The 20323-nt window shown below is 53.3% G+C and overlaps 1 protein-coding gene across 2 annotated transcripts; it reads right to left on the bottom strand.

Moving 5' to 3' along the window:
• Positions 1–1991: 1991 nt before the first annotated feature.
• Ptpn6 (protein tyrosine phosphatase non-receptor type 6) lies at positions 1992–20320 on the bottom strand. 2 transcript variants are annotated; one of them, XM_028892345.2, is made up of 16 exons: positions 20024–20320; positions 14665–14787; positions 14220–14414; positions 10005–10194; positions 9740–9856; positions 9526–9639; positions 9291–9387; positions 8897–8976; positions 8576–8725; positions 6860–6991; positions 6580–6734; positions 3211–3278; positions 2952–3103; positions 2765–2856; positions 2361–2504; positions 1992–2181 (listed from the first exon to the last, which is right to left on the bottom strand). In XM_028892345.2, the coding sequence occupies exons 1-15, from the start codon at positions 20035–20037 to the stop codon at positions 2390–2392; spliced, it is 1794 nt and encodes a 597-aa protein (XP_028748178.1). In that variant the 5' UTR covers positions 20038–20320; the 3' UTR covers positions 1992–2181; positions 2361–2389. The 2 variants fall into 2 exon arrangements, with proteins under 2 accessions (XP_028748178.1, XP_028748179.1); XM_028892346.2 differs by lacking the exon at positions 20024–20320 and adding an exon at positions 14874–15221.
• Positions 20321–20323: the final 3 nt, after the last annotated feature.

Below are 20323 nucleotides of genomic sequence, written 5' to 3'. Positions count from 1 at the left end.
CCTGGCGCCAGACCCGCCTGATCCCCAGCGTGGTGCAGAAGGAAGGAAGGGGCATCAAGGCCCCGGATTCAAGCGCCTGGAGCCCGCCTGGCCTCCTCTCTTCCTCTTCCTTCTTCACCTGCCTGGCAGCACTGGCGCCTCACCTGGGCCCCGCCCGCCTGCTGCCCTGCGCACAGGTGTGTCCTCCTGCCATAGGCTGCCCCCCTTCCGCCTTAACTCCTTCCCTCCCAGCACCAGCCCTGGGCACCTCCTCTTGAGGCCTGGCCACCCTGCCAGGCCTCCCGCCCTTTCTGGCGGCCTTTCTTCTCCTGCCTCGTCTTTCCCTGATTCTAAAGCAGTAAAGGGAGAGGCCATCTTTGGATCCCCTTCCAGCGGCTCCTTCCCCAAGCTAAAAGCCCTCTCCTCCGAGGCCGCCAACCCTGCCCTCGGGCCGAGTCAGAAGATCCTCCCTGAGGTCAGTGTGGGGTCAGGCCGGCAGGCATTGGTCTGTGGCCCCGTCCAGTGCTAAGCCCGAGTTGGACAACCCCTTGAGAGCTGGGAAGGACGGAAGCCCCACCATACCTGTGGATCCCCCCTAGCCTCTGCAGCGCGCCTCCGGATCTTTGGTTTTACCCTGATGCTGGAGTGTCTGTCGGGCCAAAAGGCCCAGCCCCCACCTAGTGAGGAAAGCGGGGACCTGCTCTAGCCCTACATTTGCTACGCCCTTGAGGGCTGATGCCTGCAACCTACCCTTCGGCAGAGCCCTCTTCTCGGTTGGCCCTCGAAGAATTAGTCCAGGGCAGTGAGAAGAATAGGACCTGCCTTTCTTCTGTGTGGTTCTGTTGCTGGGAGAGGGGCCCTGCGGCACACAGGTGATGGCCCCACCCATGCACCCCCTGGAGGGCCATAGCTCCAGGGAGCGATCAGGTTGCTCAATCCCTCCTCTTTGTTCTCCATACTTTTCCGTTGTAATTATTTGTGTGGGCTAATTCTGCCTTGGTCTCTCAGACATCTCCTAAGTCCCAGTAAGATAAGCTAACTTGTCACCCTCAACGGCTCCCAGCACTACCCTAGGGCCTTGACACAGGCGGAAGAGCTATCCTTGGTGGGAGTCAGCACCTCCCAAGGTATGGCCGGCACACTCAACTGACCAGGAGGTTCAAGTTATATATAAAGATCCCAACTCCAGACAAAAGGAAAGGAAGGGGACAAAAGAATCAAATGATCTCCAGTGTCCTGGAGGGTGAGGGCCTCAGCCGTGGGATGGCCCCCAAGTGCAGATCAGGGGCAGCTAGGCTAGCTCAGTCCCTAAAAATCGTCCTAGTTGTTGGAGCTAGCAATCAACAGCTGCTGTGTGGCGGATCTTTCTAGGGTGGGGCCCGCTGAGTCTGCAGGTAATGAGGACATGGACTCCCAAGGCCAGTAGTCCTGTAGCCTTGAGCAAGTTAAGTTGATCTCCCTGTGCCTCAGTTTTCCCCACTGTAAAATAAGGATAATTAAGGTACCCAGACTGAGAGCTAGTGAGAGGAGGCTCTGAGCTTTGTCTCCAGTACCAATCAATCAATCAATCAATCAATAAAAACCAAAACTAAAGTACCTAAAATTAATGAGTCCTATAGTCTCTTAAACAGTGCCTGGGCCTGTTGCCAGTGTGCAGTGTGGTAGTAGCCATTGTTGTTGGCACTCACTACCTCAACGTCTTCACTAGGAAGCCAAGGAGGGCAGATCGGATCGCCCTCTGCTGTAAGAAGGCTGGAGCGCTTGCCAAGCACATAGGAGACCTAGGTTCCATCCCCAGCCAGAATGAGAGGGAGAATGCAGAGCAATCTAAGCCCTAGAAATGCCACAGGCATCTAGCTGTGTGAAGCAGCATCCAGAACCGGGTCAGGTGAAGCAGCAGAAGCGGGTCTATCGGACCCAAAGGTCGAGCTTTTATGCAGTCCCACATGACATCCCAGTCCCATCCTGCCCAGAGTCCCGGATACATGGGGCACACAGAATTGGAGGCAGCACACAGTGGTCCGGGGGCTTTATTTACAAGAATAGAAGTCTGGCTTTGCCTGGGGGCTTGCTGGGCTATGTACAGGTTCAGAGGACCACAGCCATTTAAATTACAAGAGGATGGCCGTGGTCCTAGGGTCTGGTGTGAGTCAGGGGTCTTGATCTGTCCAGTGGAGGCCTCTGCAGGGATTGAGGCTGATGCTGCAAATAAAAAAGAGGAAGTGGGTGAGAGGGTATCTGGGGCCCGGGGAGGGGACACAAGAAGATCTAGGGACACCCTGGCAGGGTAGAGTGAGACTGTGACCATCCCATGCCATGTCAGGACTGGAGTGGAGGAAACTGGGGCAGGGGGGGAAGAGACCATGCCGAAGAGGCCTCACCATGGCCACCTGCAGATGAAACGCCCAGCTCACTTCCTCTTGACGGAACCTTTGCTCTTCTCCTTGTCTGCTGACCGCTGCTTCTTCACTTTCTCTTCCTTCTTGTTCTTGCTGTGCACGTTTTCATACACCTCCTCCTTGTGTCTGGGCATGGGGTGGAGAGAAGACATCTGGAGACTGCAGACCCATTTCTAGCAGCCCCTCCAGACTCACTCTCACTAAGTGAATCCAGGAAGCAAGATAACCTGCTCACTGTCCAGTCACTGGACCCAAAGCTCCCAGGGACAGAGACCACTCACACATGAGTCCACAGCTGGTCCATGGCACGGGCCCACACATAGTGGACAGTTAAGGCTGGGCAGGAGAAGGGGGGAGATGCTGGGAGGGCAAGCAGGACCACTCACTTGGAGGAGGTACGGGAGGCCTTGGCGTGGGCACTCCTCATAGCAGGAGGGTAGGTGATATTCCCATACTCCGACTCCTGGCCCTTCCGGGACTGTGGGCAAAAGTGTGGTGGGAGGATGGTGGTACCAGCAGGACTGGGTGATGCCCGTTCTCCCCTACCACCCATCAGCCCCACTCTGGACACACTTGTATGATCTCCAGTTTCTTCTTGGTTGTTTCAATGAACTGGGCAATGGCCACGTAAATGAACTTGTACTGTGCCTCCGTCTGCACCATGCCAGAGCGCTGTGCCCGTACCATCTGGATGGTCTTCTGGATGTCAATGTCACAGTCCAGCCCTGGACAAGGGTGGCAGTGGGACTTCAGGGTAGGCAAAGACCAAGGCCAAGGGACCGCCTGTCCCCCTTCCGCCCCACCCCTCCCGTCCCCAGGAGTCCCCCCTCACCCTTGGTGGAGATGCTCTCCATGAGCATGTCAATGACGATGATGGTGCCTGTTCGGCCAATGCCCGCACTGCAGAGAGAAGGCACCACCGTCAGACGCCCAGCCCAGGAAATGGGGAGTCCAGGGGTTAACCCCAGCACTAGGCAAGGCGTGACGAACCTAAGGCTCCAGCCACAAGGGTTAGCAATGTGTACGGGTCATTAGGCTGGCAGAGCGGGTGTGTGCCCCCTCTGCACCCATCTTCTGCCCCAGGCACAGGCTGGGCACAAGCAGGTGCCTGTTTGGGGGTACAGATACCATTTCTCTCCTTCCCAGCACTTGTTCCCCACTTCCTGCTCCCATTCCTCACTCCTCCCAAGTGATGGCTACCCTCATCCCTTGGAGAAACAACTCCACACCCTTCCACTGTCGGCCTGCTCCTCGGTCACCTGAGTTTTCCCCCATTCCAGCCTTCAAGAGTTACATTTGAGCTGGCCGGTGGTGGTGCACACCTTTAATCCCAGCACTCGGGAAGCAGAGGCAGACGGATCTCTGTGAGTTTAAGGTCAGCCTGGTCTACAGAGTGAGATCCAGGACAGCCAGGGCTATAGAACACAGTAAAACCCTGTCTAGGGGGGGAAAAAAAGTTATATTTGGAGCCAGGCACATGGTGGCACATGATTTTAATCCCTGCACTCAGAAGACCAGCCTGGTCTACATAGAAAGACACACACACACACACACACACACACACACACACACACACACACACACACGTTACATTTGGAATGGATGTGACGGCTCAGTAACTATCACGCAAGCAAGTATGAGAACCTGATATCAGGTCTCCAGTGCACACCAAAAGACCAGGTACAGCGGCCATATAACCATTCCCGGGAGGTTAGGTCAGCTCACTGGCCAGTCAACCTAACTGAAGGGATGAGCTCCAGGTCAGTGAGAGACCCTGTCTCAAAAAAGAAGGTGGAGAGCCTGGTGTGTTAATCCCAGTACTCAGGAGACAGACAGAAATGGACCTCTGTGAATTCCAGGCCAGCCTGGTCTACCTGGCAAGTTCCAGGCCACCAAGCCACATAAAGTGAAACACACACACACACACACACACACACACACACACACACACACACTCATACAGTTACATTACACTGAGGGTGTGCCTCAGTGGTAAAGCATGTGTTTAGCATGCTTAAGTCCCTGGGGCTCCATCCCCAGCACCACATACACACACACACACACACACACAAAATTTGGCTTTTCTCTCTGTGGAACTTCATTTCTCTTTTTTTCAACATGGCAAAAGGTAAGGGCTGGCCCGGGACACACGCAGTGAGAAAGTGCAGGAGCAGGAGCATGCCTCCCTTTTCCTATGCCCTCCACCCCGCAGCCCCCCACCTACCCCCTGAGCAAACAGATGATTCAGACCCCAGACCTGCCTACAGCCCAGTCCATGCGGCTGGCACCATAAGTTGAGCTGTCTAATTTCAAACCCAGATTGTCAAAAATAACCCCCCCATACCACTTCCTTCCTGTAATTTCTAAATAAAGGCCATGGGGATTTCAAGAAGTGTGTGCATGGGGGAGGGGTAGCAGAGAGGTAGTTCTTGGGGATGGTAGAGTGCAGAGCTTGGCCCCCAAGACAGTATGAGGGTACCCCCAGCCCAGTAGCAGCACAGCTGTTAATGGGGGAAAGAGGAATTCTAAAGCTTCCACAGGCCTGGGGTTACGGGGACAGAGGAGGAAGAGGACAAAACTGGTTCCTGTTTCCCCAGGTCATACATAAGGAGCCATCAATGGTGCACGCGCAGACAGACACACAGCTATACATACACACACAGACACACAGATACACACACACACACACACACACAGAAACAGACACACAGATATATATATACACACCCAGAAACACACAGACACACAGATGTATACACACACACAGACACACAGACACACAGATACACACACACACACAGAAACACACAGACACACAGATATACACACACAGACACACAGATATACATACACACACAGACACACAGATATATACACACACAGAGAGATACACAGATACACACACAGAGATATACACACACACAGACACAGATACACACATACATTCACATAGACACATACACACAGACACATAGATATACACAGAAACACACAGACACACATATACACACACAGAGACATACATACACATACAAACACACACAGATATACACATACACACAGAGACATACACGTAGAAACTTTTTTTAAAGTGTAATGACACATGCCTTTAATCAAAGCATCTGGGAGGCAGGGCCAGGCAGATCCCTATGAGTTTGGGGCTAGCCTGGTCTACAAAGTGAGTTCCAGGACAGGCAGGGCTACACAGAGAAACCCTGTCAAGGAAGAAGAAAGGAAGGAAGGAAGGAAGGAAGGAAGGAAGGAAGGAAGGAAGGAAGGAAGGAAGGAAGGAAGGAAGGAAGGAAGGAAGGAAGGAAAAAAGGGGGAGGAATGAAGGAAGAAAGAGAGAAGATCTTACTTATATGGCCTATAACTCATGATCCTCCTGCCTCAGTCTCCCAAATGCTAAACTATAGGTGTTTATGCCATCAGGCCCGGCAATGAGCAGTGGGAGGAGAAACCCAAGAGTCAGAGAAGTTAAGTAACTTGCCCAGGATTACACAGCTGGTGATCAGCAAGTGACCTCTGTCCAAGACCCCTTACCCGCTGTCCCCCACCAGCCAAGGCAAGGCCACCTGGGGAGCCTCATTTGTAAGACCTCCATCCCCACACTGACCTCTGCCAACTTCCTCTCCCCTAGCCACAGAGCCATAAATGGCAAAAGGAGCTGGCTGAGTAGAGCTAAGAAAGAAAGCAGAGACTAGATCTCCGCCGCTAACGGCTGGTAACCAGGCCCGTGGCAGAGCCAGTCTCTGGATCTGGCAGCAGGGACTCGGTGGCGGCTTCGCTAGTGAGGCCTCTGAAGGCACACCAGGCCAAGGGCCAACAATGAGACTGCTCCAAGCCAGGTCCACCCACAACCGGGTCCTCCCACAGACCTGGAGCAGTGAGGGAGCCCAGAAGAAACCGGCGGTCAGGGAAGGCGTTCAGCGGGTCCCCATCCATGTTGCTGACAGCACCGCTCACTTGTCAGCGACTGTTATTTTAACTGTATGTGCGTGGGTGTCTAGCTGCACTTTGTCTGCACCGTGTGCATGCAGTGCCCTCATGGGTTATAAGGGGGTGTTGAGTGCCCTGGGGCTGGAGTTAGAGAAGGTTATCTAGACATCACTATGTAGGTGCTGGGACTCAAACCAGGTCCTCTGAGCCACCTCTGTAGCCCCCAGGGGCTGGCTGTTTACACTCCCTCCAAACCTCTCACCTGCAATGCACAATGATGGGCCCTGCGTGAGGCAAACGATCCTGTCGCTGGTTGATCTGGTCCAGGAAGCTGAGGACACCCCCAGGCTCACTGGGGACCCCATGGTCAGGCCAGCTCAGGTACTGGTAGTGCCATATCTCCCGAACCAGGTCCCCCTAGGCCAAGGACACAGAGTCAGTGTGCCTGCTGCTTCCACACCACGTCCTTGTCCCACCCGCCCAGGGGAGGGAACCAGTCGGAGGAGAGGCTCCTGAGGTGTGCAGGGGCTGGGGACACTCACATTGTCCAGTGGGGAGATCTGTAAAGTGCGGAGTTTGTATTCTGCTGTGTCGTGCTCTTCACAGTTGGTCACCGAGTAGAGGCCGTAGACTCGCTGAGTGCCCACCTCCGGCCAGTATGGGACACACTTGTTCTGAAAAGAGAGCAGGGAAGCGTAAAGCACAGAGGACGGCGCTGGCGCTTTCCGGGCCCCACAGCGAATTTACTTACTTATTTATTTTGTACGTGTGTATAGGCACAAACATGGGGGGGGGGAGGCATAAGAATGATGCTGGAGCCACCCCTCATCACTCTCCCGCCTTATTCATTGAGGCAGGGTGTCTCAATCAAACCCAGAGCTCACCAATATGGCAAGTCTTGCTAGCCAACTTGCTCTGGGGATCCCCTGTATCCTGCTTCCAAAGCTGAAATTGTGGGTAAAGCCCTCTGCTCACACAGAATGGACAAGAGTGTCTGAGGACTCCAACTCTGGTCCTAATGCTTTCACGGTAAATGCTTAACAACCGAGCCTTGGCCCCATCCCTGACCGGGACATTGGTTAAAAGATGGATGAGCCCACTCAGAATCAGACCTGGGATCTGGCCTCAGGCTGATCAACCATCTAACCTTATAATCCAAATCAGTGACCACTGACGCTGTACCAACCCAGCTGTGGAGCTGTGGTTCAAACTCAAGGAAGAGGCAGAGGTGGTGGACACAGTTCAGCGAGAGACAAAGCCAGCAGTTCCATCCCTAGCACTAAAGACCCAGAAGACCAAGCCAGACACTATCCACGTCCTAGGACACAGGGTGATGCACAGACAGGAGACACAGGCAGACAGAGCGTGTCTCAGGAGCAGGGCTAGGGCAGGGGCCGATCTCCCACAGGTCTATGGAGACAATGCAGGGTAGCCTCACAGAGGAAGTAGGAGCCGAGCGAGCACTCCAAACCGGAGTCTGTGAGGCATGGAGGGCCAGGAGAGTCATCTCCTAGCAAACACGGAGCCAGTGCCTTCAGAAGCCTGACACAGCCAGACCAGCAGAAGCAAGGTGCAATGACAGAGAACCATGAGGACTGGAGGATTTGCAGGGAGAGCCCTTCATCCTAGAAGCCACTGGGAGCCACAGAAGGGCTTTCAGAGAGAGCAGCTGGATGCCACGTGCTTCTGACAGGAAAACGCCCACTGCACAAAGGACCTGAGCAAGGGGGAACCTGCTGGGGAGGGGCTGACTGCGAGAGGCCTGGGGCAGAGAAGATGGGGGATGAGGAAGATGTGTAAAGAATGTTTGTCCTGGGACACAGTAAAGACTTTTGTGGTGCTGAGGATAGACCCCAGGGTTCCCGTACTGCGTAAATGCTCTGCCACTGGGCCATATCATCACCCCGGAGCATCTGGAGCTCAGGAGGGTTGGGTGTCCAGGAGTCACGGTGTATAGGGGAGACTTCATCTCAGGCCTTTGTCACTGAGATGTGTCTGTGTCTGTGTGAGGGTACATGCATGGGTACCTATGTGCCACAGCAAGCGTGTGGCAGGCAGAGGAAAAGTTGCAGAGGTCGGCAGAGGTCGGTTCTCTCCTTCTCCCATGTGGGGCCCAGAGATTGAACTCCTGATGTCAGGCCTGGCAGCAAGCACATTCAGCCCTCGGAGCCACCTCCCAAGCCCTTGATCTTGTGCATGGTGGTGAACAAGGGCTGAGGAGGGAAAAGGAGGGTCAAGAAGGTGGAGCTTTGCCCTACCCGGCCCTTCTCCACCTCGCGGGTGGTCATGACGATGATTCGGGTGTTCTCCTGCCAGACCATCTGCCAGAAGTCATTAACTGTGGCCTCCAGACAGCCCTGGCTGGCGATGTAGGTCTTAGCGTTCTCATCTGGACCTAGCAGCTGGTTCTAGATGCAAACACAGAGAGAGCCATCCCAGGCCTGTGAATCCCTGGGCACAGGATGTGCCCATACCACCATCACCTCTACCCAAGACACCAGCTCCAGCTTTTCCCAGCAGCGCTGTACCAATGGACCCCAGGACACAGTGTCCGTTCCCACACGGCCCACCCAACTCACCTTGACGTAGTTAGCATTGATGTAGTCAGACCCGGGGATGTTACTGTCCCGTCCCTGCAGGATGACTCGGCTGTGGTCAACTGGCGTGGGTGGAGAAGAGACAGCTAGAGCCACAGCCCGGGGCAGACCCTTCCCAAGCTAACAGCTGTTCTTGGGAAGCCATAGACTCATAGAGGACAGGACGACAGGCAGGGACAAATGTGTCTGGGTGGGGCAGAGGCTTCCTGAGCAGGAGGGTGGCAGGGAAGGACTATTGCCCGGTAGCTGTGGGGAGGCTCTTGGAAAGTGAAGAGGCTTCCTGGGGGAGGAGAGCTCTGCTGGGCAGTGGAGAGGCGGCCCTGAGCAATGGGGTGAGGTCTGTGGGGGCAGTGGGGGGCAGAGCTGCGGTGCTCACAGGGAAGAATGTTCTTGTAGCGGTTCTTGCTCTTGTTCTCCGGTCGCTGGCCTTCCAGGCGCTGGTGCAAGTTTTTTACCTCCTGCTTTTGCAGACTCTGAAATGTGAGAGAATTGAGCCCCCACCCCAGGGCACATCCACAGGTGGAGAGGTCACAGGTCAGAGCCATGTCAGAGGCACAGAGAGAAGGCAAGGTGGCCTCACCTATCCCAGCCCCACCGTCCCCGGCACACACCTCAAACTCTTCCCAGAAGCCGGCCTTGGCTGTGTCCTCGGCCTCCTGCTTCTTGTTCAGTTCCAAGACCCGGTTCTCGATGTCCGCAGCATTTACCCGAGTGGCATAGTAAGGCTGGGGGATGGGGGGAGGAAGTCAGTGGCTGAGAGACCTCAGAAGCCCACATCTGCAATGGCTCAGGAGACGGGAAGAGACAAGCAGGTTGGCCCCTCACCTGCCGCAGGTAGACAAAGGCACCTGAGGCCTCCTCGATCCCTGTCTTCTTGAAGTGCTCCACCAGGTCTGTGAGGCTGTCAAAGGTCTCCGAGCCACCCACAGTATAGCGTCCACCCTGAAGGACACCAAGTCGGGCCACCCCTCAGGGCCGAGTCCCCCTCCTGGCACTCACTCCCAGTCTTAAATCCAAGCCAAGAAGACCTTCCCAACAGCTCCCGATGAAGTTCTGACATGAGGCCTTCCCCCCAGCCCAGCTGACTTACCTCACACATAACCTTGATGTGCGTGACCTTGAGTGGGGAGCCTGGGCCAGCTTTGGGCTGGTCATTGAGCACAGACAACACGAAATCGCCAGGCTGGCTGAGACTCTCTCGCACAAGGAACGTCCAGGGCTCGCCCTTGGCCTGCAGCAGGGATTCTGCTTGCCCTCCAGACATGTGACCATGGTACCACCTAGGTACATTGAAGAGACGGTGGCCAGGCCCCAGAGTCAGCCCTGACACCCACCGACCAGGCCTGAGCTACAAGCTTTCAAATCCACCACTGCGTTTAGACCCATTACTATCTCTCAAAAATGCTGAGAGGAAAAAGCCAAGCTTGGAGCTGGAATCCCAGATCCGCAGGAGACGTGAGAACAGTAGGGAATTTGAGGCTAGCGTGATCTGCATAGTGGCCCACACCTTTAGTCCCAGCACTGAGAGGCAGAAGCAGGCGGATCTCTGAGGCCAGACTGGTCTACAGTCTACAGAGTGAGTTCCAGGATAGCCAGGGCTACATAGAGAAACCCTGTCTCAACAAACAAACAAACAAAAAGACCCACCCACTTGTATAAATAAATAGCTGGGTTACGATGGCTCACTTTTATTTTGTTTTGTTTTGTTTTTTTTCCGAGATAGGGTTTCTCTGTGTAGCCCTAGCTCACATTTATAATCCCAGCCTTCAGGAGGCTGAACTGTCTCAATTAGGCCAGCCTGCATTATGTGCAAGTTTCAGGCTAGCTTGAGCTACAGAGTAAGACCCTATCTCAAAAACAAAACAAAGAGCCAGGCATGGTGACACCCGCCTGTACTTCCAGCCCTGGGTTGACAGGGGCAAGAGAATAACTGTAAGTCTGAGACTAGCCTGGTCTACATAGTGAGTTCCAAGCCAGCCTGAGCTACAGAGTAAGATTGTGTCTCAAAAAAGAAAGAGCAGAGCTGGGCGGTGGTGGCGCACTCCCAACACACGGGAGGCAGAGGCAGGCGGATCTCTGTGAGTTCGAGGCCAGCCTGGTCTACAGAGGGAATTGTAAGGAAGAAAGAAAGGACAAGGTTTTGTGTGAGATGGTTGAGGGTAAAAATGTTTGCTATCAGGTCCCACAACCTAAGTTTGATCCCTAGGCATCACTTGGAGATAATCAACTCTGACAGGTTGTCCTCTGATCTTTATAGGTACACTGAGACACACAAGAAAACGTAAAAAAAAAAAAAAAAAAAAAAAAAATTTAAACAAAGAAACAAAACAAAAGCTGAGAGATTGCCATTTTCCCTACTTTACAGTAAGGAAACAGAGACTAAGCACGCACACTGGTCCTAGCCCTAGACTGCTGAGAAAAAAACGCCACAGAGTTCAAACCATGGAGACCGAGGCTATAGCTGGCTCGGTCTCCATAGACAGGTAAGACCCCAGGTTCCATCCCCAGCACCAAATAAAGAGAGAAAGAAGGAAGGGAGGGAGGGAGGGAGGGAGGAAAGAAGGGAGGAAGGAAGGATAAGAGGGAGAGAGAGAGACAGGGTTCTAACAAAAACCTAGAGCCTCTTCCGACGGTTTACAAGAAACAGGCAAGCAATACCCAGAATATTTGGATGGACAAAAAGAAGTGTCCCCATGAAGTACAGACTTGGACTGGGCTAAAGGAGGGACAGTAAATGTAGATGGACACAAACCACAGAAGGCAGTGGGTACTAGAAGAGACGGAAGTCAGGCAGGACCCGTGGAAAACTCCTCAGGGACGTGGGGCGCACACACTCCACTGAGGAGAGCAGTTTCAGGGCTCCAGGGAGCCAGGATGAAGTGACGGAATGGGTAGCAGGGATCCAAGGGGGCTCCGAGGGGCTCCGAGGGGCTCCGAGGGGCTCCGAGGCAGAAAGCAGAACTAAGGACCTTTCCGTGAAGCACCCCTTCCCAGGAGGAAACTCTAGCCCCACAATGCCTAGCCTCACAGGAAACCACGTGATGGAAAAAACACAAAACTCCTTCTGGGGAGAGAGTGAGAAGTGAGGTTGTGAGGTTTCCTCAGCTCAGGGACAGAGGGGGGGCAGCATTTTCCAACCGCAAGGATGGGGCGGGAAGGAGAGCGGGGCTGAGCCCCGATCCTTCGCAACTCTGCCCAGAGGACACCACAGCTCAGGGTCCTTCAGAAGCTCCTACCCCAGCCCAGGCCTCCTGGGCCACCCCATCCTACCTCAGGGACAAGCCAGGGCCCCCAAGCAAAGAGGGGCTCAGCTCCTTCCCTCAGGGACAGGATGAGGAAGTCTCCATGCAAATGTGGACTGACCACAGGCAGAGAGTTCACCATTGAGGGGACAAATGCAAATTTCCCAGAAGAGGCAGGACAAAGGAAGACACACGGAGTCCTGGGCCATGGCTTCCACACACCCTAGGGTTGGGGACGAAACTGAGCTTTCGGCCATCCACAGGGCCTCTTGGCGTCATCCACAGACCCCTCTCAGAGGTGTATCAGCCATGGAGTGTTGCATGCTTCCCCGCACAGCAGCTCTCCCCACTCTGGCCTGTTCCCGACACCCGTCTTCCCCCACCACAGTGAACACACCAGCTACACCTCTGCCACACTTCCCTAGTCCGTCTCCTCTAGAAAGCAGATGCTGGCGTGGACAGCAACAAGGGAAGACGAAGACAGGGGGTAAAGAGAATGGGAGAGGCCAAAGCACCCTGAGTGTTGCAGGTAGGAGGGGGAAGGAGAGACGGCATGAGGCGCCCCTCTCTTTCTGTTCACACCATCAGAAGAGGAAAGCCTTCAGGGACGTGTAGACCAGCTTCTCCATGTTGACTGGAAAGGGATCTCTGAGGTGGACCACAGGGGCTTTTACAACCGTCTTTCAAGTTCTACTTATTTTGTTTTAGTGTTTTAAGTCAGGATTTCATGTAGCCCAGGCTGGCCTCAAAATTGCTATGTAGTTGAGGATGAACTCGAACTTCTGGTCTTCCTGCCTCTGCCTGGGATTGCAGGCACATGCCACCACACCAGGTTTATGCAATGCAGGGAATCAAACCCAGGGCTTAATGTATGCTAGGCAAGCACTCTACCAACTGATCCACAGACCTCAGGCCTCCAGTTCTAAGTTTTAATCAGTGACTTGAACAAAAATATTGAGCTAAATTTGTAGGCACGAATCTCAAAAAAGACTAAAAACAGCCGGGCAGTGGTGGCGCATGCCTTTAATCCCAGCACTCGGGAGGCAGAGGCAGGAGGATCTTTGTGAGTTCGAGGCCAGCCTGGGCTACAGAGCGAGATCCAGGAAAGGTGCAAAGCTACGCAGAGAAACCCTGTCTCAAAAAAAAAAAAAAGACTAAAACCTGCTGGGAAGTAGCTCAGTGACAAAGCACCCGCTCGGCATGCACAAGGTCCTGGGTTCAAGCCCCAACAGAGAGTCTGGAGTGGGGGGGCGCAGGGAGGGCAAGGTTCAGAATCATTTCAGCAGTAAATACACAAACAGAACAAGTCGGCATGACCCCAAAGTCCATGAGAACACCCTAGTGTCATCCCACTGCCCTTAGACAGGAGCTGCTGGTCACTGCCGTACAACTAAGACCTAAGTGTAACGAGGGACATCTATCTATGTGCCTTCTCCTTTCAGTGCTGTGGGAAGACCACATGAGAACAGCCAGCCCAGTTATGGGGGCGACGTCTTTGCAGCACTATGGGGGCTATCCTGGGTGTTTCCTGGAGCCAGGTAAGCCTGGGCCCTCTGTCCCCTCTATACCTGTGACCACACCAGGACCTTGCTTCATCCAAGCTCTGCAGCCCCATCCTCGCTGTGTTGCCGAGATAAAGCCCCGATCATGGCAATAACAGTGGATCCCCAGGACCTCACTAACACGGGGACCTAAGAGGCCCAGACTTTGTCGAGCTGGGGGAAGACAACGGAGTTCCATGGAAGGAAGAGCTTTCTAGCAATGGGGCCAACCTGATGGGAAACACCAGCCGCGAGGAGTGGCTGTCACGCTTAGGACTAGGTTGCTAGGCAGCAGGAACCCTGTAGAAAGCAAGGAGAGCCCTTCTCTTGCTTCCTCGGGGGACAGGGGATGGGGTGGTTATGGGAGTCACCAGGAATAGAGGGAAGGGGCTCAGAGCACTGAGCTGGAACCGGGGTAGAAGAGCCGGGTGAGGGACGGACTGTGAGCAGGTCACCTGGGCTGGGTGCTCACCTCCTTTACACTTATCTCAGGGGAGAAGGCCAGCCTGCAACGCCCCTCACCTCTCGCTCGTGGGGTCCGAGCAGTTCAGTGGGTACTTGAGGTGGATGATGGTGCCGTCTCGGTCCTGAAGGATGCCCTGCTGATGAGTGTAATACTCCACCAGCTCCGTCAGGGTCGCGAACTTCTCCCCTCCGTACAGGTCATAGAAGTCCCCCGAGTTCTGGATCCGAATGTGGGTCACCTGGTCATCCACCCTGCAAGGCACCAGGGAGTGAGGCCCCGGGTACAGGAGCAGAAGTAGGGTGGGCGAGGGGACAGGCTGAGGGGCCCGAATGCAGAAGCACACAGGAATGGGGTGGACACAGATCGTTATATGGACCGTAACGATACAGGCAAGGGACGCAAGGGGAGCAATGCAACATGAGGCGGGCGACACAACCCAGGGGACCCAGGCATGCTCAGGACCCACACAAGGAGCTGCCAAGTCGCGGGAGAGCCACCTACCTGACTGAGAGGGAGAAGTCACCCCGGTTCTTGCGACTGGGCCGAGCCAGGAAGCTCCCAGGGACTCCCCGGCCCTTGAGCAGGGTCTCCGCGTCAGGCCCACTGAGGTCCCGGTGAAACCACCTGAAGGGGCACAGGGTGGTAAAGTGACGTCCCCAGGGCACCAGGCCACCCTTCCTTCCTACCTCCCATGGCCCCCAGGCCCTTACCTCACCATCCTGGGGCTCTTGCTGAATTGGCTGCTGAGAATGTGGAGGGCACAGCCTGTCTGGACAGGTGGAAACCTCTCGGGCTGAGCCTCCAGCAAGGCTCTCAGAGCCCAGGCCTCCCAACAACCCCAACCTGCTGCCCCGCTCCCGGGCTACCACTCTACTGGCCTGGGGCAGCCAGGAGGGCGGAGACAGGAAGGGGCGCGGCCGACCCCTTGGGGGAACTCACTTGTACTTCTCTTTTCAGAGCAAGGGAAGAGAAGCAGAAGGGTGGCAGGGTGGGGGAGGGCCAGACTTCCCACAGTCTGCCGTCAAAGGCAAGGAGTGTGGCCCTGAACATTCATGACTCAAGCGATAAGGACACGTGTGCGCGCCCCTCCGCCCCTCCAGGCCAAGATACACACGTGTGAATGCTCATGATCACCAGGTCGGCTCTTCCTCCTCCCCCAGATGCTTCCACTCAGCATTCTTTGGCACAATCTAATAATGATGGTGCACCCGGACACTGTCATTTAATGGAGTGTTGCCACATGCCAGACTCATTGCTACAATGTCATTTACATGCCTCCTGTGGGACACCTCACCACAGCCTCATTGCACAGGCACTATCTTTAAACCCACTTTACAGTCAAGGACACTGAGGCTAAGAAGTTTGAGGAACTGCCCCAGGCCTTACACTTAGTAAATTGCATGATTCAGACCTAAATAGTTTAGTTTCAAAAACCAATGATTTTTAAATACTGCCTGCCAGCCCTCAGGACCCAAAGAACAGTGGCCAATAGACTCCTAGTCCACTGTCACTCCAGAGAGTCCCTACAAGACAACCTCACACAGCATTGTCAATTGTGGGCCTTTTCTACTTGTGGACTCTGATCAGGTGTGTGTGTGTGTGTGTGTGTGTGTGTGTGTGTCTCGGAGGCTAGGGTTGGTGGCCAAGGTTCCAACAATGGCAGATGCTCACAGGGATAGTTGCTTTTAGGAACTCTCAGCTCAAAGGCTTATGATGATGTGTGTAATTCTCAATATAAATTTAAAAAAAAAAGTGCAAACACTACCAAGCCAAGACCAGAGGAAAACAATCCACCCAAAAAAGATTCAAGTAACTCCTACTGGTGTTTTCCTTCAGGCGGAACGCAGGCTGCTGGGGAACAGAGCCGGGACAGAGGCCCTTATATCCTTTAGGGGGGGTTATTTGTTTGTAGTGTTTTGATTGGTTAGTTTTGGTATTTTTGCCACACTGGAATTAGAACCCAGGCCCTAGCCATGCATGGTGGTGCACCCCTTTAATCTTAGTACTCGGGAGGCAGAGGCAGACGGATCTCTGTGAGTTTGAGGCCAGCCTGGTCTACAGAGTGAGTTCCAGGGCAGTCAGTGCTATATATTGAGTCCCTATTTCAAAAAAAAAGAACCAATCCCTGAGGCAAATCCTCCAGCCCATTTCTTCTTCTTCATTGATTCATTTCTACATTCCTGCAGTCCTAGGAATGGAACCTAGGACCTCAAACCTGCTAGGCAAATGCTCCATCACTGAGCTGCGTCCCCAGTTCTCTTTTTATCTTTTATTTTGAGACAGGGTATCACTAAGTTGCCCAGGCTAATCTGGAACTCACTCTGTAGCCTTGAACTTACAATCCTCCTGCCTCAGCCTCTTGAGTAGTGGGGAGTACTGGCATCGCCACCACATCTGGCTCCCTTACACTTTTTCCAAAACTGTATGATGCTTGAGGTGGAGCTCAGCGGTAGCACACGTAAGGCCCTGGGTTCCATTTCTGCACCAGACCCAGTAAAGTCATGAATAAGTATATAGTTAGTTGTGTGCTTAGTATTTACTCATAGTATATACGTTATATTTCAAAAAAAATAGGAAAAATAAAAGTATGAAAGCCAACAAGGGCTGGAGTGCGGCTCTGAGTAAAGCGCTTGCTCTGCATGTAGGAAGCCCTGGGTTTCACAGGCTTGCTAGGTGCCGTGGCACACACCATTAATTCCAGCACTTGGGAGACAGAGGCAAGAGGTAAGGACAAGTTTGAAGCCAGCCTGGGCTTCATAAAGACTTGAGGCCAGCCAGGGCTACATAGCAAGACCCTGTTTAGGAAAAAAAAAAAAAAATTAACCCTCTACGGCAAGTCTTTTATCATTCTTGGGAAGATGAAGTATCTCCTAACCTACCTCTCCCCTCCCCTTTTCTTCTTGCTGATAGCATTGGGAATTTACACTATGAAAGATCTGGAACCACCATGGACTCAGCTCACCCCCAGGGTCAGGGAGACCACATGCAAAGTTGGTCCAGCACAGGCAACCATCCCATCCTAACCATCAGAGTCCAACCCAGAGAAGTATCCAGTGAGAAAACCCATGGATACGTGTACACAGACAGACATGGTTACATGTATGCTTCCTGGTCTGCCCCTGCATGCGGATGAGTAAGCATTACACAGACATATGCAAGCAGACCTGGTATAGAAACAGAACTTACATGCACCTTATCATCTGTGTCCATCATATACAGACCTTGCTGGGGGCAGATCCCCAACACAACAAGGACACAGGAAGTTCCAGGTACCTGCTTAGCGCCACACCAACTCCAACCAGGTCTAGGACTCTTCATTGCAGAGTTAAGCCCACCTGGTGTGAAGGAGCTTACTAGACACCTAATACTCCTGACCCTTTAAGTGTATCTGAAGAATGTCAAGCCAGAAGACAAGACACTCCAATAATATGGATCACCCCTGTTATACTCTGGCAGGAAGATAATCGCAATTGCCCAAGAAGCAAGGCCCAGGGCCCTGGAGTTGGAAGAGCATTAGGACAACATACACAATCATCCCATTTGAGCCCTTGACCACCTAGCATGTAGGGATTTTGTCTTTGTTTTAAGGAGGAGGCTCTGGTATCTAGAAGAGAAAGAACTTCCTCTGGGAAGCAAGGGATGAAAGAAGACATCATGATCAATGGTAATGCAAGAAGACAGGCCCTGGGAACTGAAGACAAGACACAGTGAGATCTTACATAGCTACTGGACATCTCTGAGTCTTGGTATTCCGACCTAATAAACGAGCTCAACAAGATTCCTAAATTGAGACCTAAAAAGCGAATAAAGCAACCAGGTGTGGTGGCTGATGCCTAAAACCCCGGCATTTAGGAGGCTAAAGCCTGGGACAAAAGGTCAAGGGTGAAGGCACATGCCGGCCCTCGGGTGGTCATCCTGACCTATGTAACTCACTGCTAAGTGGTATGGTCTCATGTCCTCATCATCAGCATTAACATTTTACAGTGGACTCTGTCTTCTGATTTTGCATCTGTGGAGTCAGCCAACTATAGACAAAAAAGTATGCTTCTCCTGGACAGGCACAGACCTTTTTCCCTCACCATAGTTTCCTCAATAACACAGTATAATGATTTGCATAGCATTTACATTGTATTAGGTAAATACTCAGAGAGCATTTCAAATGTGCATTAGTACATGTGTAGTTTACATGCAAATGCATCTGTACAGTTTGGTATCTTCCGGTCGCCCTGGAATCAATCCCCTATGGACACTGGCAGGCGACTATTTTATTTTAGTCTACTCTGTTTTATTCATTTATTTACTTATTGTGAAAAGGGTCAAACTCAGGTTTTTATGCTTGGCAAGTATTCTACCACTGACCCAAACCCTATTCTCTGTTTTTATTATTTCTTTCCTAGACAGGATCTTACTCTGTGGTTCAGGCTAGCCTCAAACTTAGCGCCTCCTACCTCAGCTCCCGAGTGTGGTCATACACCACTATACCCGGCGGAGACATTGTATTACTGTTAATTTTCACGACAACGCTGTTTGCTTGTTACTATCCCAATTATAGAAACAAAAAAAAAAAAAACGAAAACTCAGACAATTTAGGTAACTTGCCCAGAGTCACAGGCTTTATGTGAGTGATGAGTGGGAAGGTGAAAAAAACCAAAGCTGTCTGTGGCCAGAGATGTGTCTGCCACAGCCCTGCTCCGGCAACCTTAAAGCATGCTGGGAGGTGGAAGGAGCACGTAATCCCCACAGGCAGATGGACCAGGACACAGAAGCGGCATGCATAACATGCACTTGGGTTGCTCAGTGGAAGCCAATCAATGCAGCTGAGCTGAAGGGTTCAGGAGGCTGGACCCCAGCGGCAGGGGTCTCACAAGTCCAGGCTGAAGAATCAAGAAAAAGGTCTGTCCTGGGAGATGCTTTGCCAAGCCACGTGGGAAGACTCAGTGCCACCCTCGGCTGGCGGTGACAAGGCTTGCCCTGGAGGAAGAGTGCAAGCAGAAAGCTCACAGGAGTGTGAAAAGCAAAAGTCAGTAGGACTCAGGCACGAACAACCCACAAAGTCACCAGCATTCTCCAAGTGGGTTTTCACTTGTGCTACCCAAATCCCACCCAAGTCTAGGCTGCCCACGGGTTCCCTCAGGAGTGGACACTTCCTATTCTGGCTGCCTCTCTCATCAAAAGTCACCTCACCAGGAAGCCCTCCCTGTGGCTTCAGCCAGCTATGTCTCCAGGATACATCACCTGCTAGCTCCTGACACTGTTTCTTTTCCCGGGTGTTAACACTTCAACGGAAACAATCCTGGTTATTTTTATTATTTTTATTTATTCATTCGGTCATCTCTGGCTGGAATGCCAGCTCTCTAAACAGAGATCACGTCTGCCTCATACACCAACATCTTAAGCGGTACCTGCCCACCATGGATTCATCTTAGTTTGCTCTCCTTGGGGGGCAGCGAAGAGACACTACAGAACCAAGGTTCAGAAGTAAGGGGGAGCCTGCCTGGGAGTGGGAGAGCTTTTCTCCAATGTGCCTTCAGACGGGCATGTCTGAGGTAATGAGAACCACCCAGTGAGGACAGGTCCCAGACAGGAGGCCGAAGCAGAGGACTACAGGCCAGAGGTCAAAAATGAGAAAAGACAAACATCTGGGCTTGGGGCGAAGAAAAAGGAGGCAGAGGGATACGAATGAGCCTGGGAGTCCTGAATCTTGTGGGAAGGAGAGGGTTCACAGGGACAGGAAGCTGACCCTGGGCAGGGGCGTGATGGTGGGTGTGACAGACTATTTATGGCAGCATGCTTGTGAACGATGATGCCTGTCCGCCCAGACTAACAGGAGTCTAGCACACGGGTGGCACAGGGTACTTACCCGCGGGACAGCATCTCCCCAGGAGGGGGGGGGAGTCAGCGGCCAAGGGCGCCGGGGGCGGGGCCGAGCGAGCGGCCCAGCTGTTCAGGGATCCAGAGCAGACCTTCAGGAAGAGTGTTCTTCTGCTTCTCAGCCGCTTCCTCCTCTCTCCAGTCTGTCAAACCTAGGGCACTTTGAGGACAAGCCCCTGGCCTGCAGGTCGGCCGAGGGAAGGACAGGTGGGGCGGGGCTGGCCGAGACCGCCCACCTCGATCCGATCCCCGAGGCCCGAGGCCGTGCAGCAGGCTTCAGTGCAGCAGG

The sequence above is a fragment of the Peromyscus leucopus genome, chromosome 3 (genome assembly GCF_004664715.2).
Source record: "Peromyscus leucopus breed LL Stock chromosome 3, UCI_PerLeu_2.1, whole genome shotgun sequence".
NCBI classification, from domain to species: Eukaryota; Metazoa; Chordata; class Mammalia; order Rodentia; family Cricetidae; genus Peromyscus; species Peromyscus leucopus.
Note: the sequence above shows the minus strand (reverse complement) of the source record. Positions and strands in the feature narration are given on the sequence as shown.

Bases quoted from the DNA above. Each gene is read 5' to 3' on its own strand.
- Ptpn6 (XM_028892345.2), bottom strand. The intron at 6,992-8,575 runs GTAGGGCAAAGC...CTCTCTTTTCAG, and splicing joins GCGAGGTGGAGAAGGGCCGG to AACAAGTGTGTCCCATACTG. The intron at 2,505-2,764 runs GTGAGTGGTCCT...CCCCATGCCCAG, and splicing joins GCCTCCCGTACCTCCTCCAA to ACACAAGGAGGAGGTGTATG.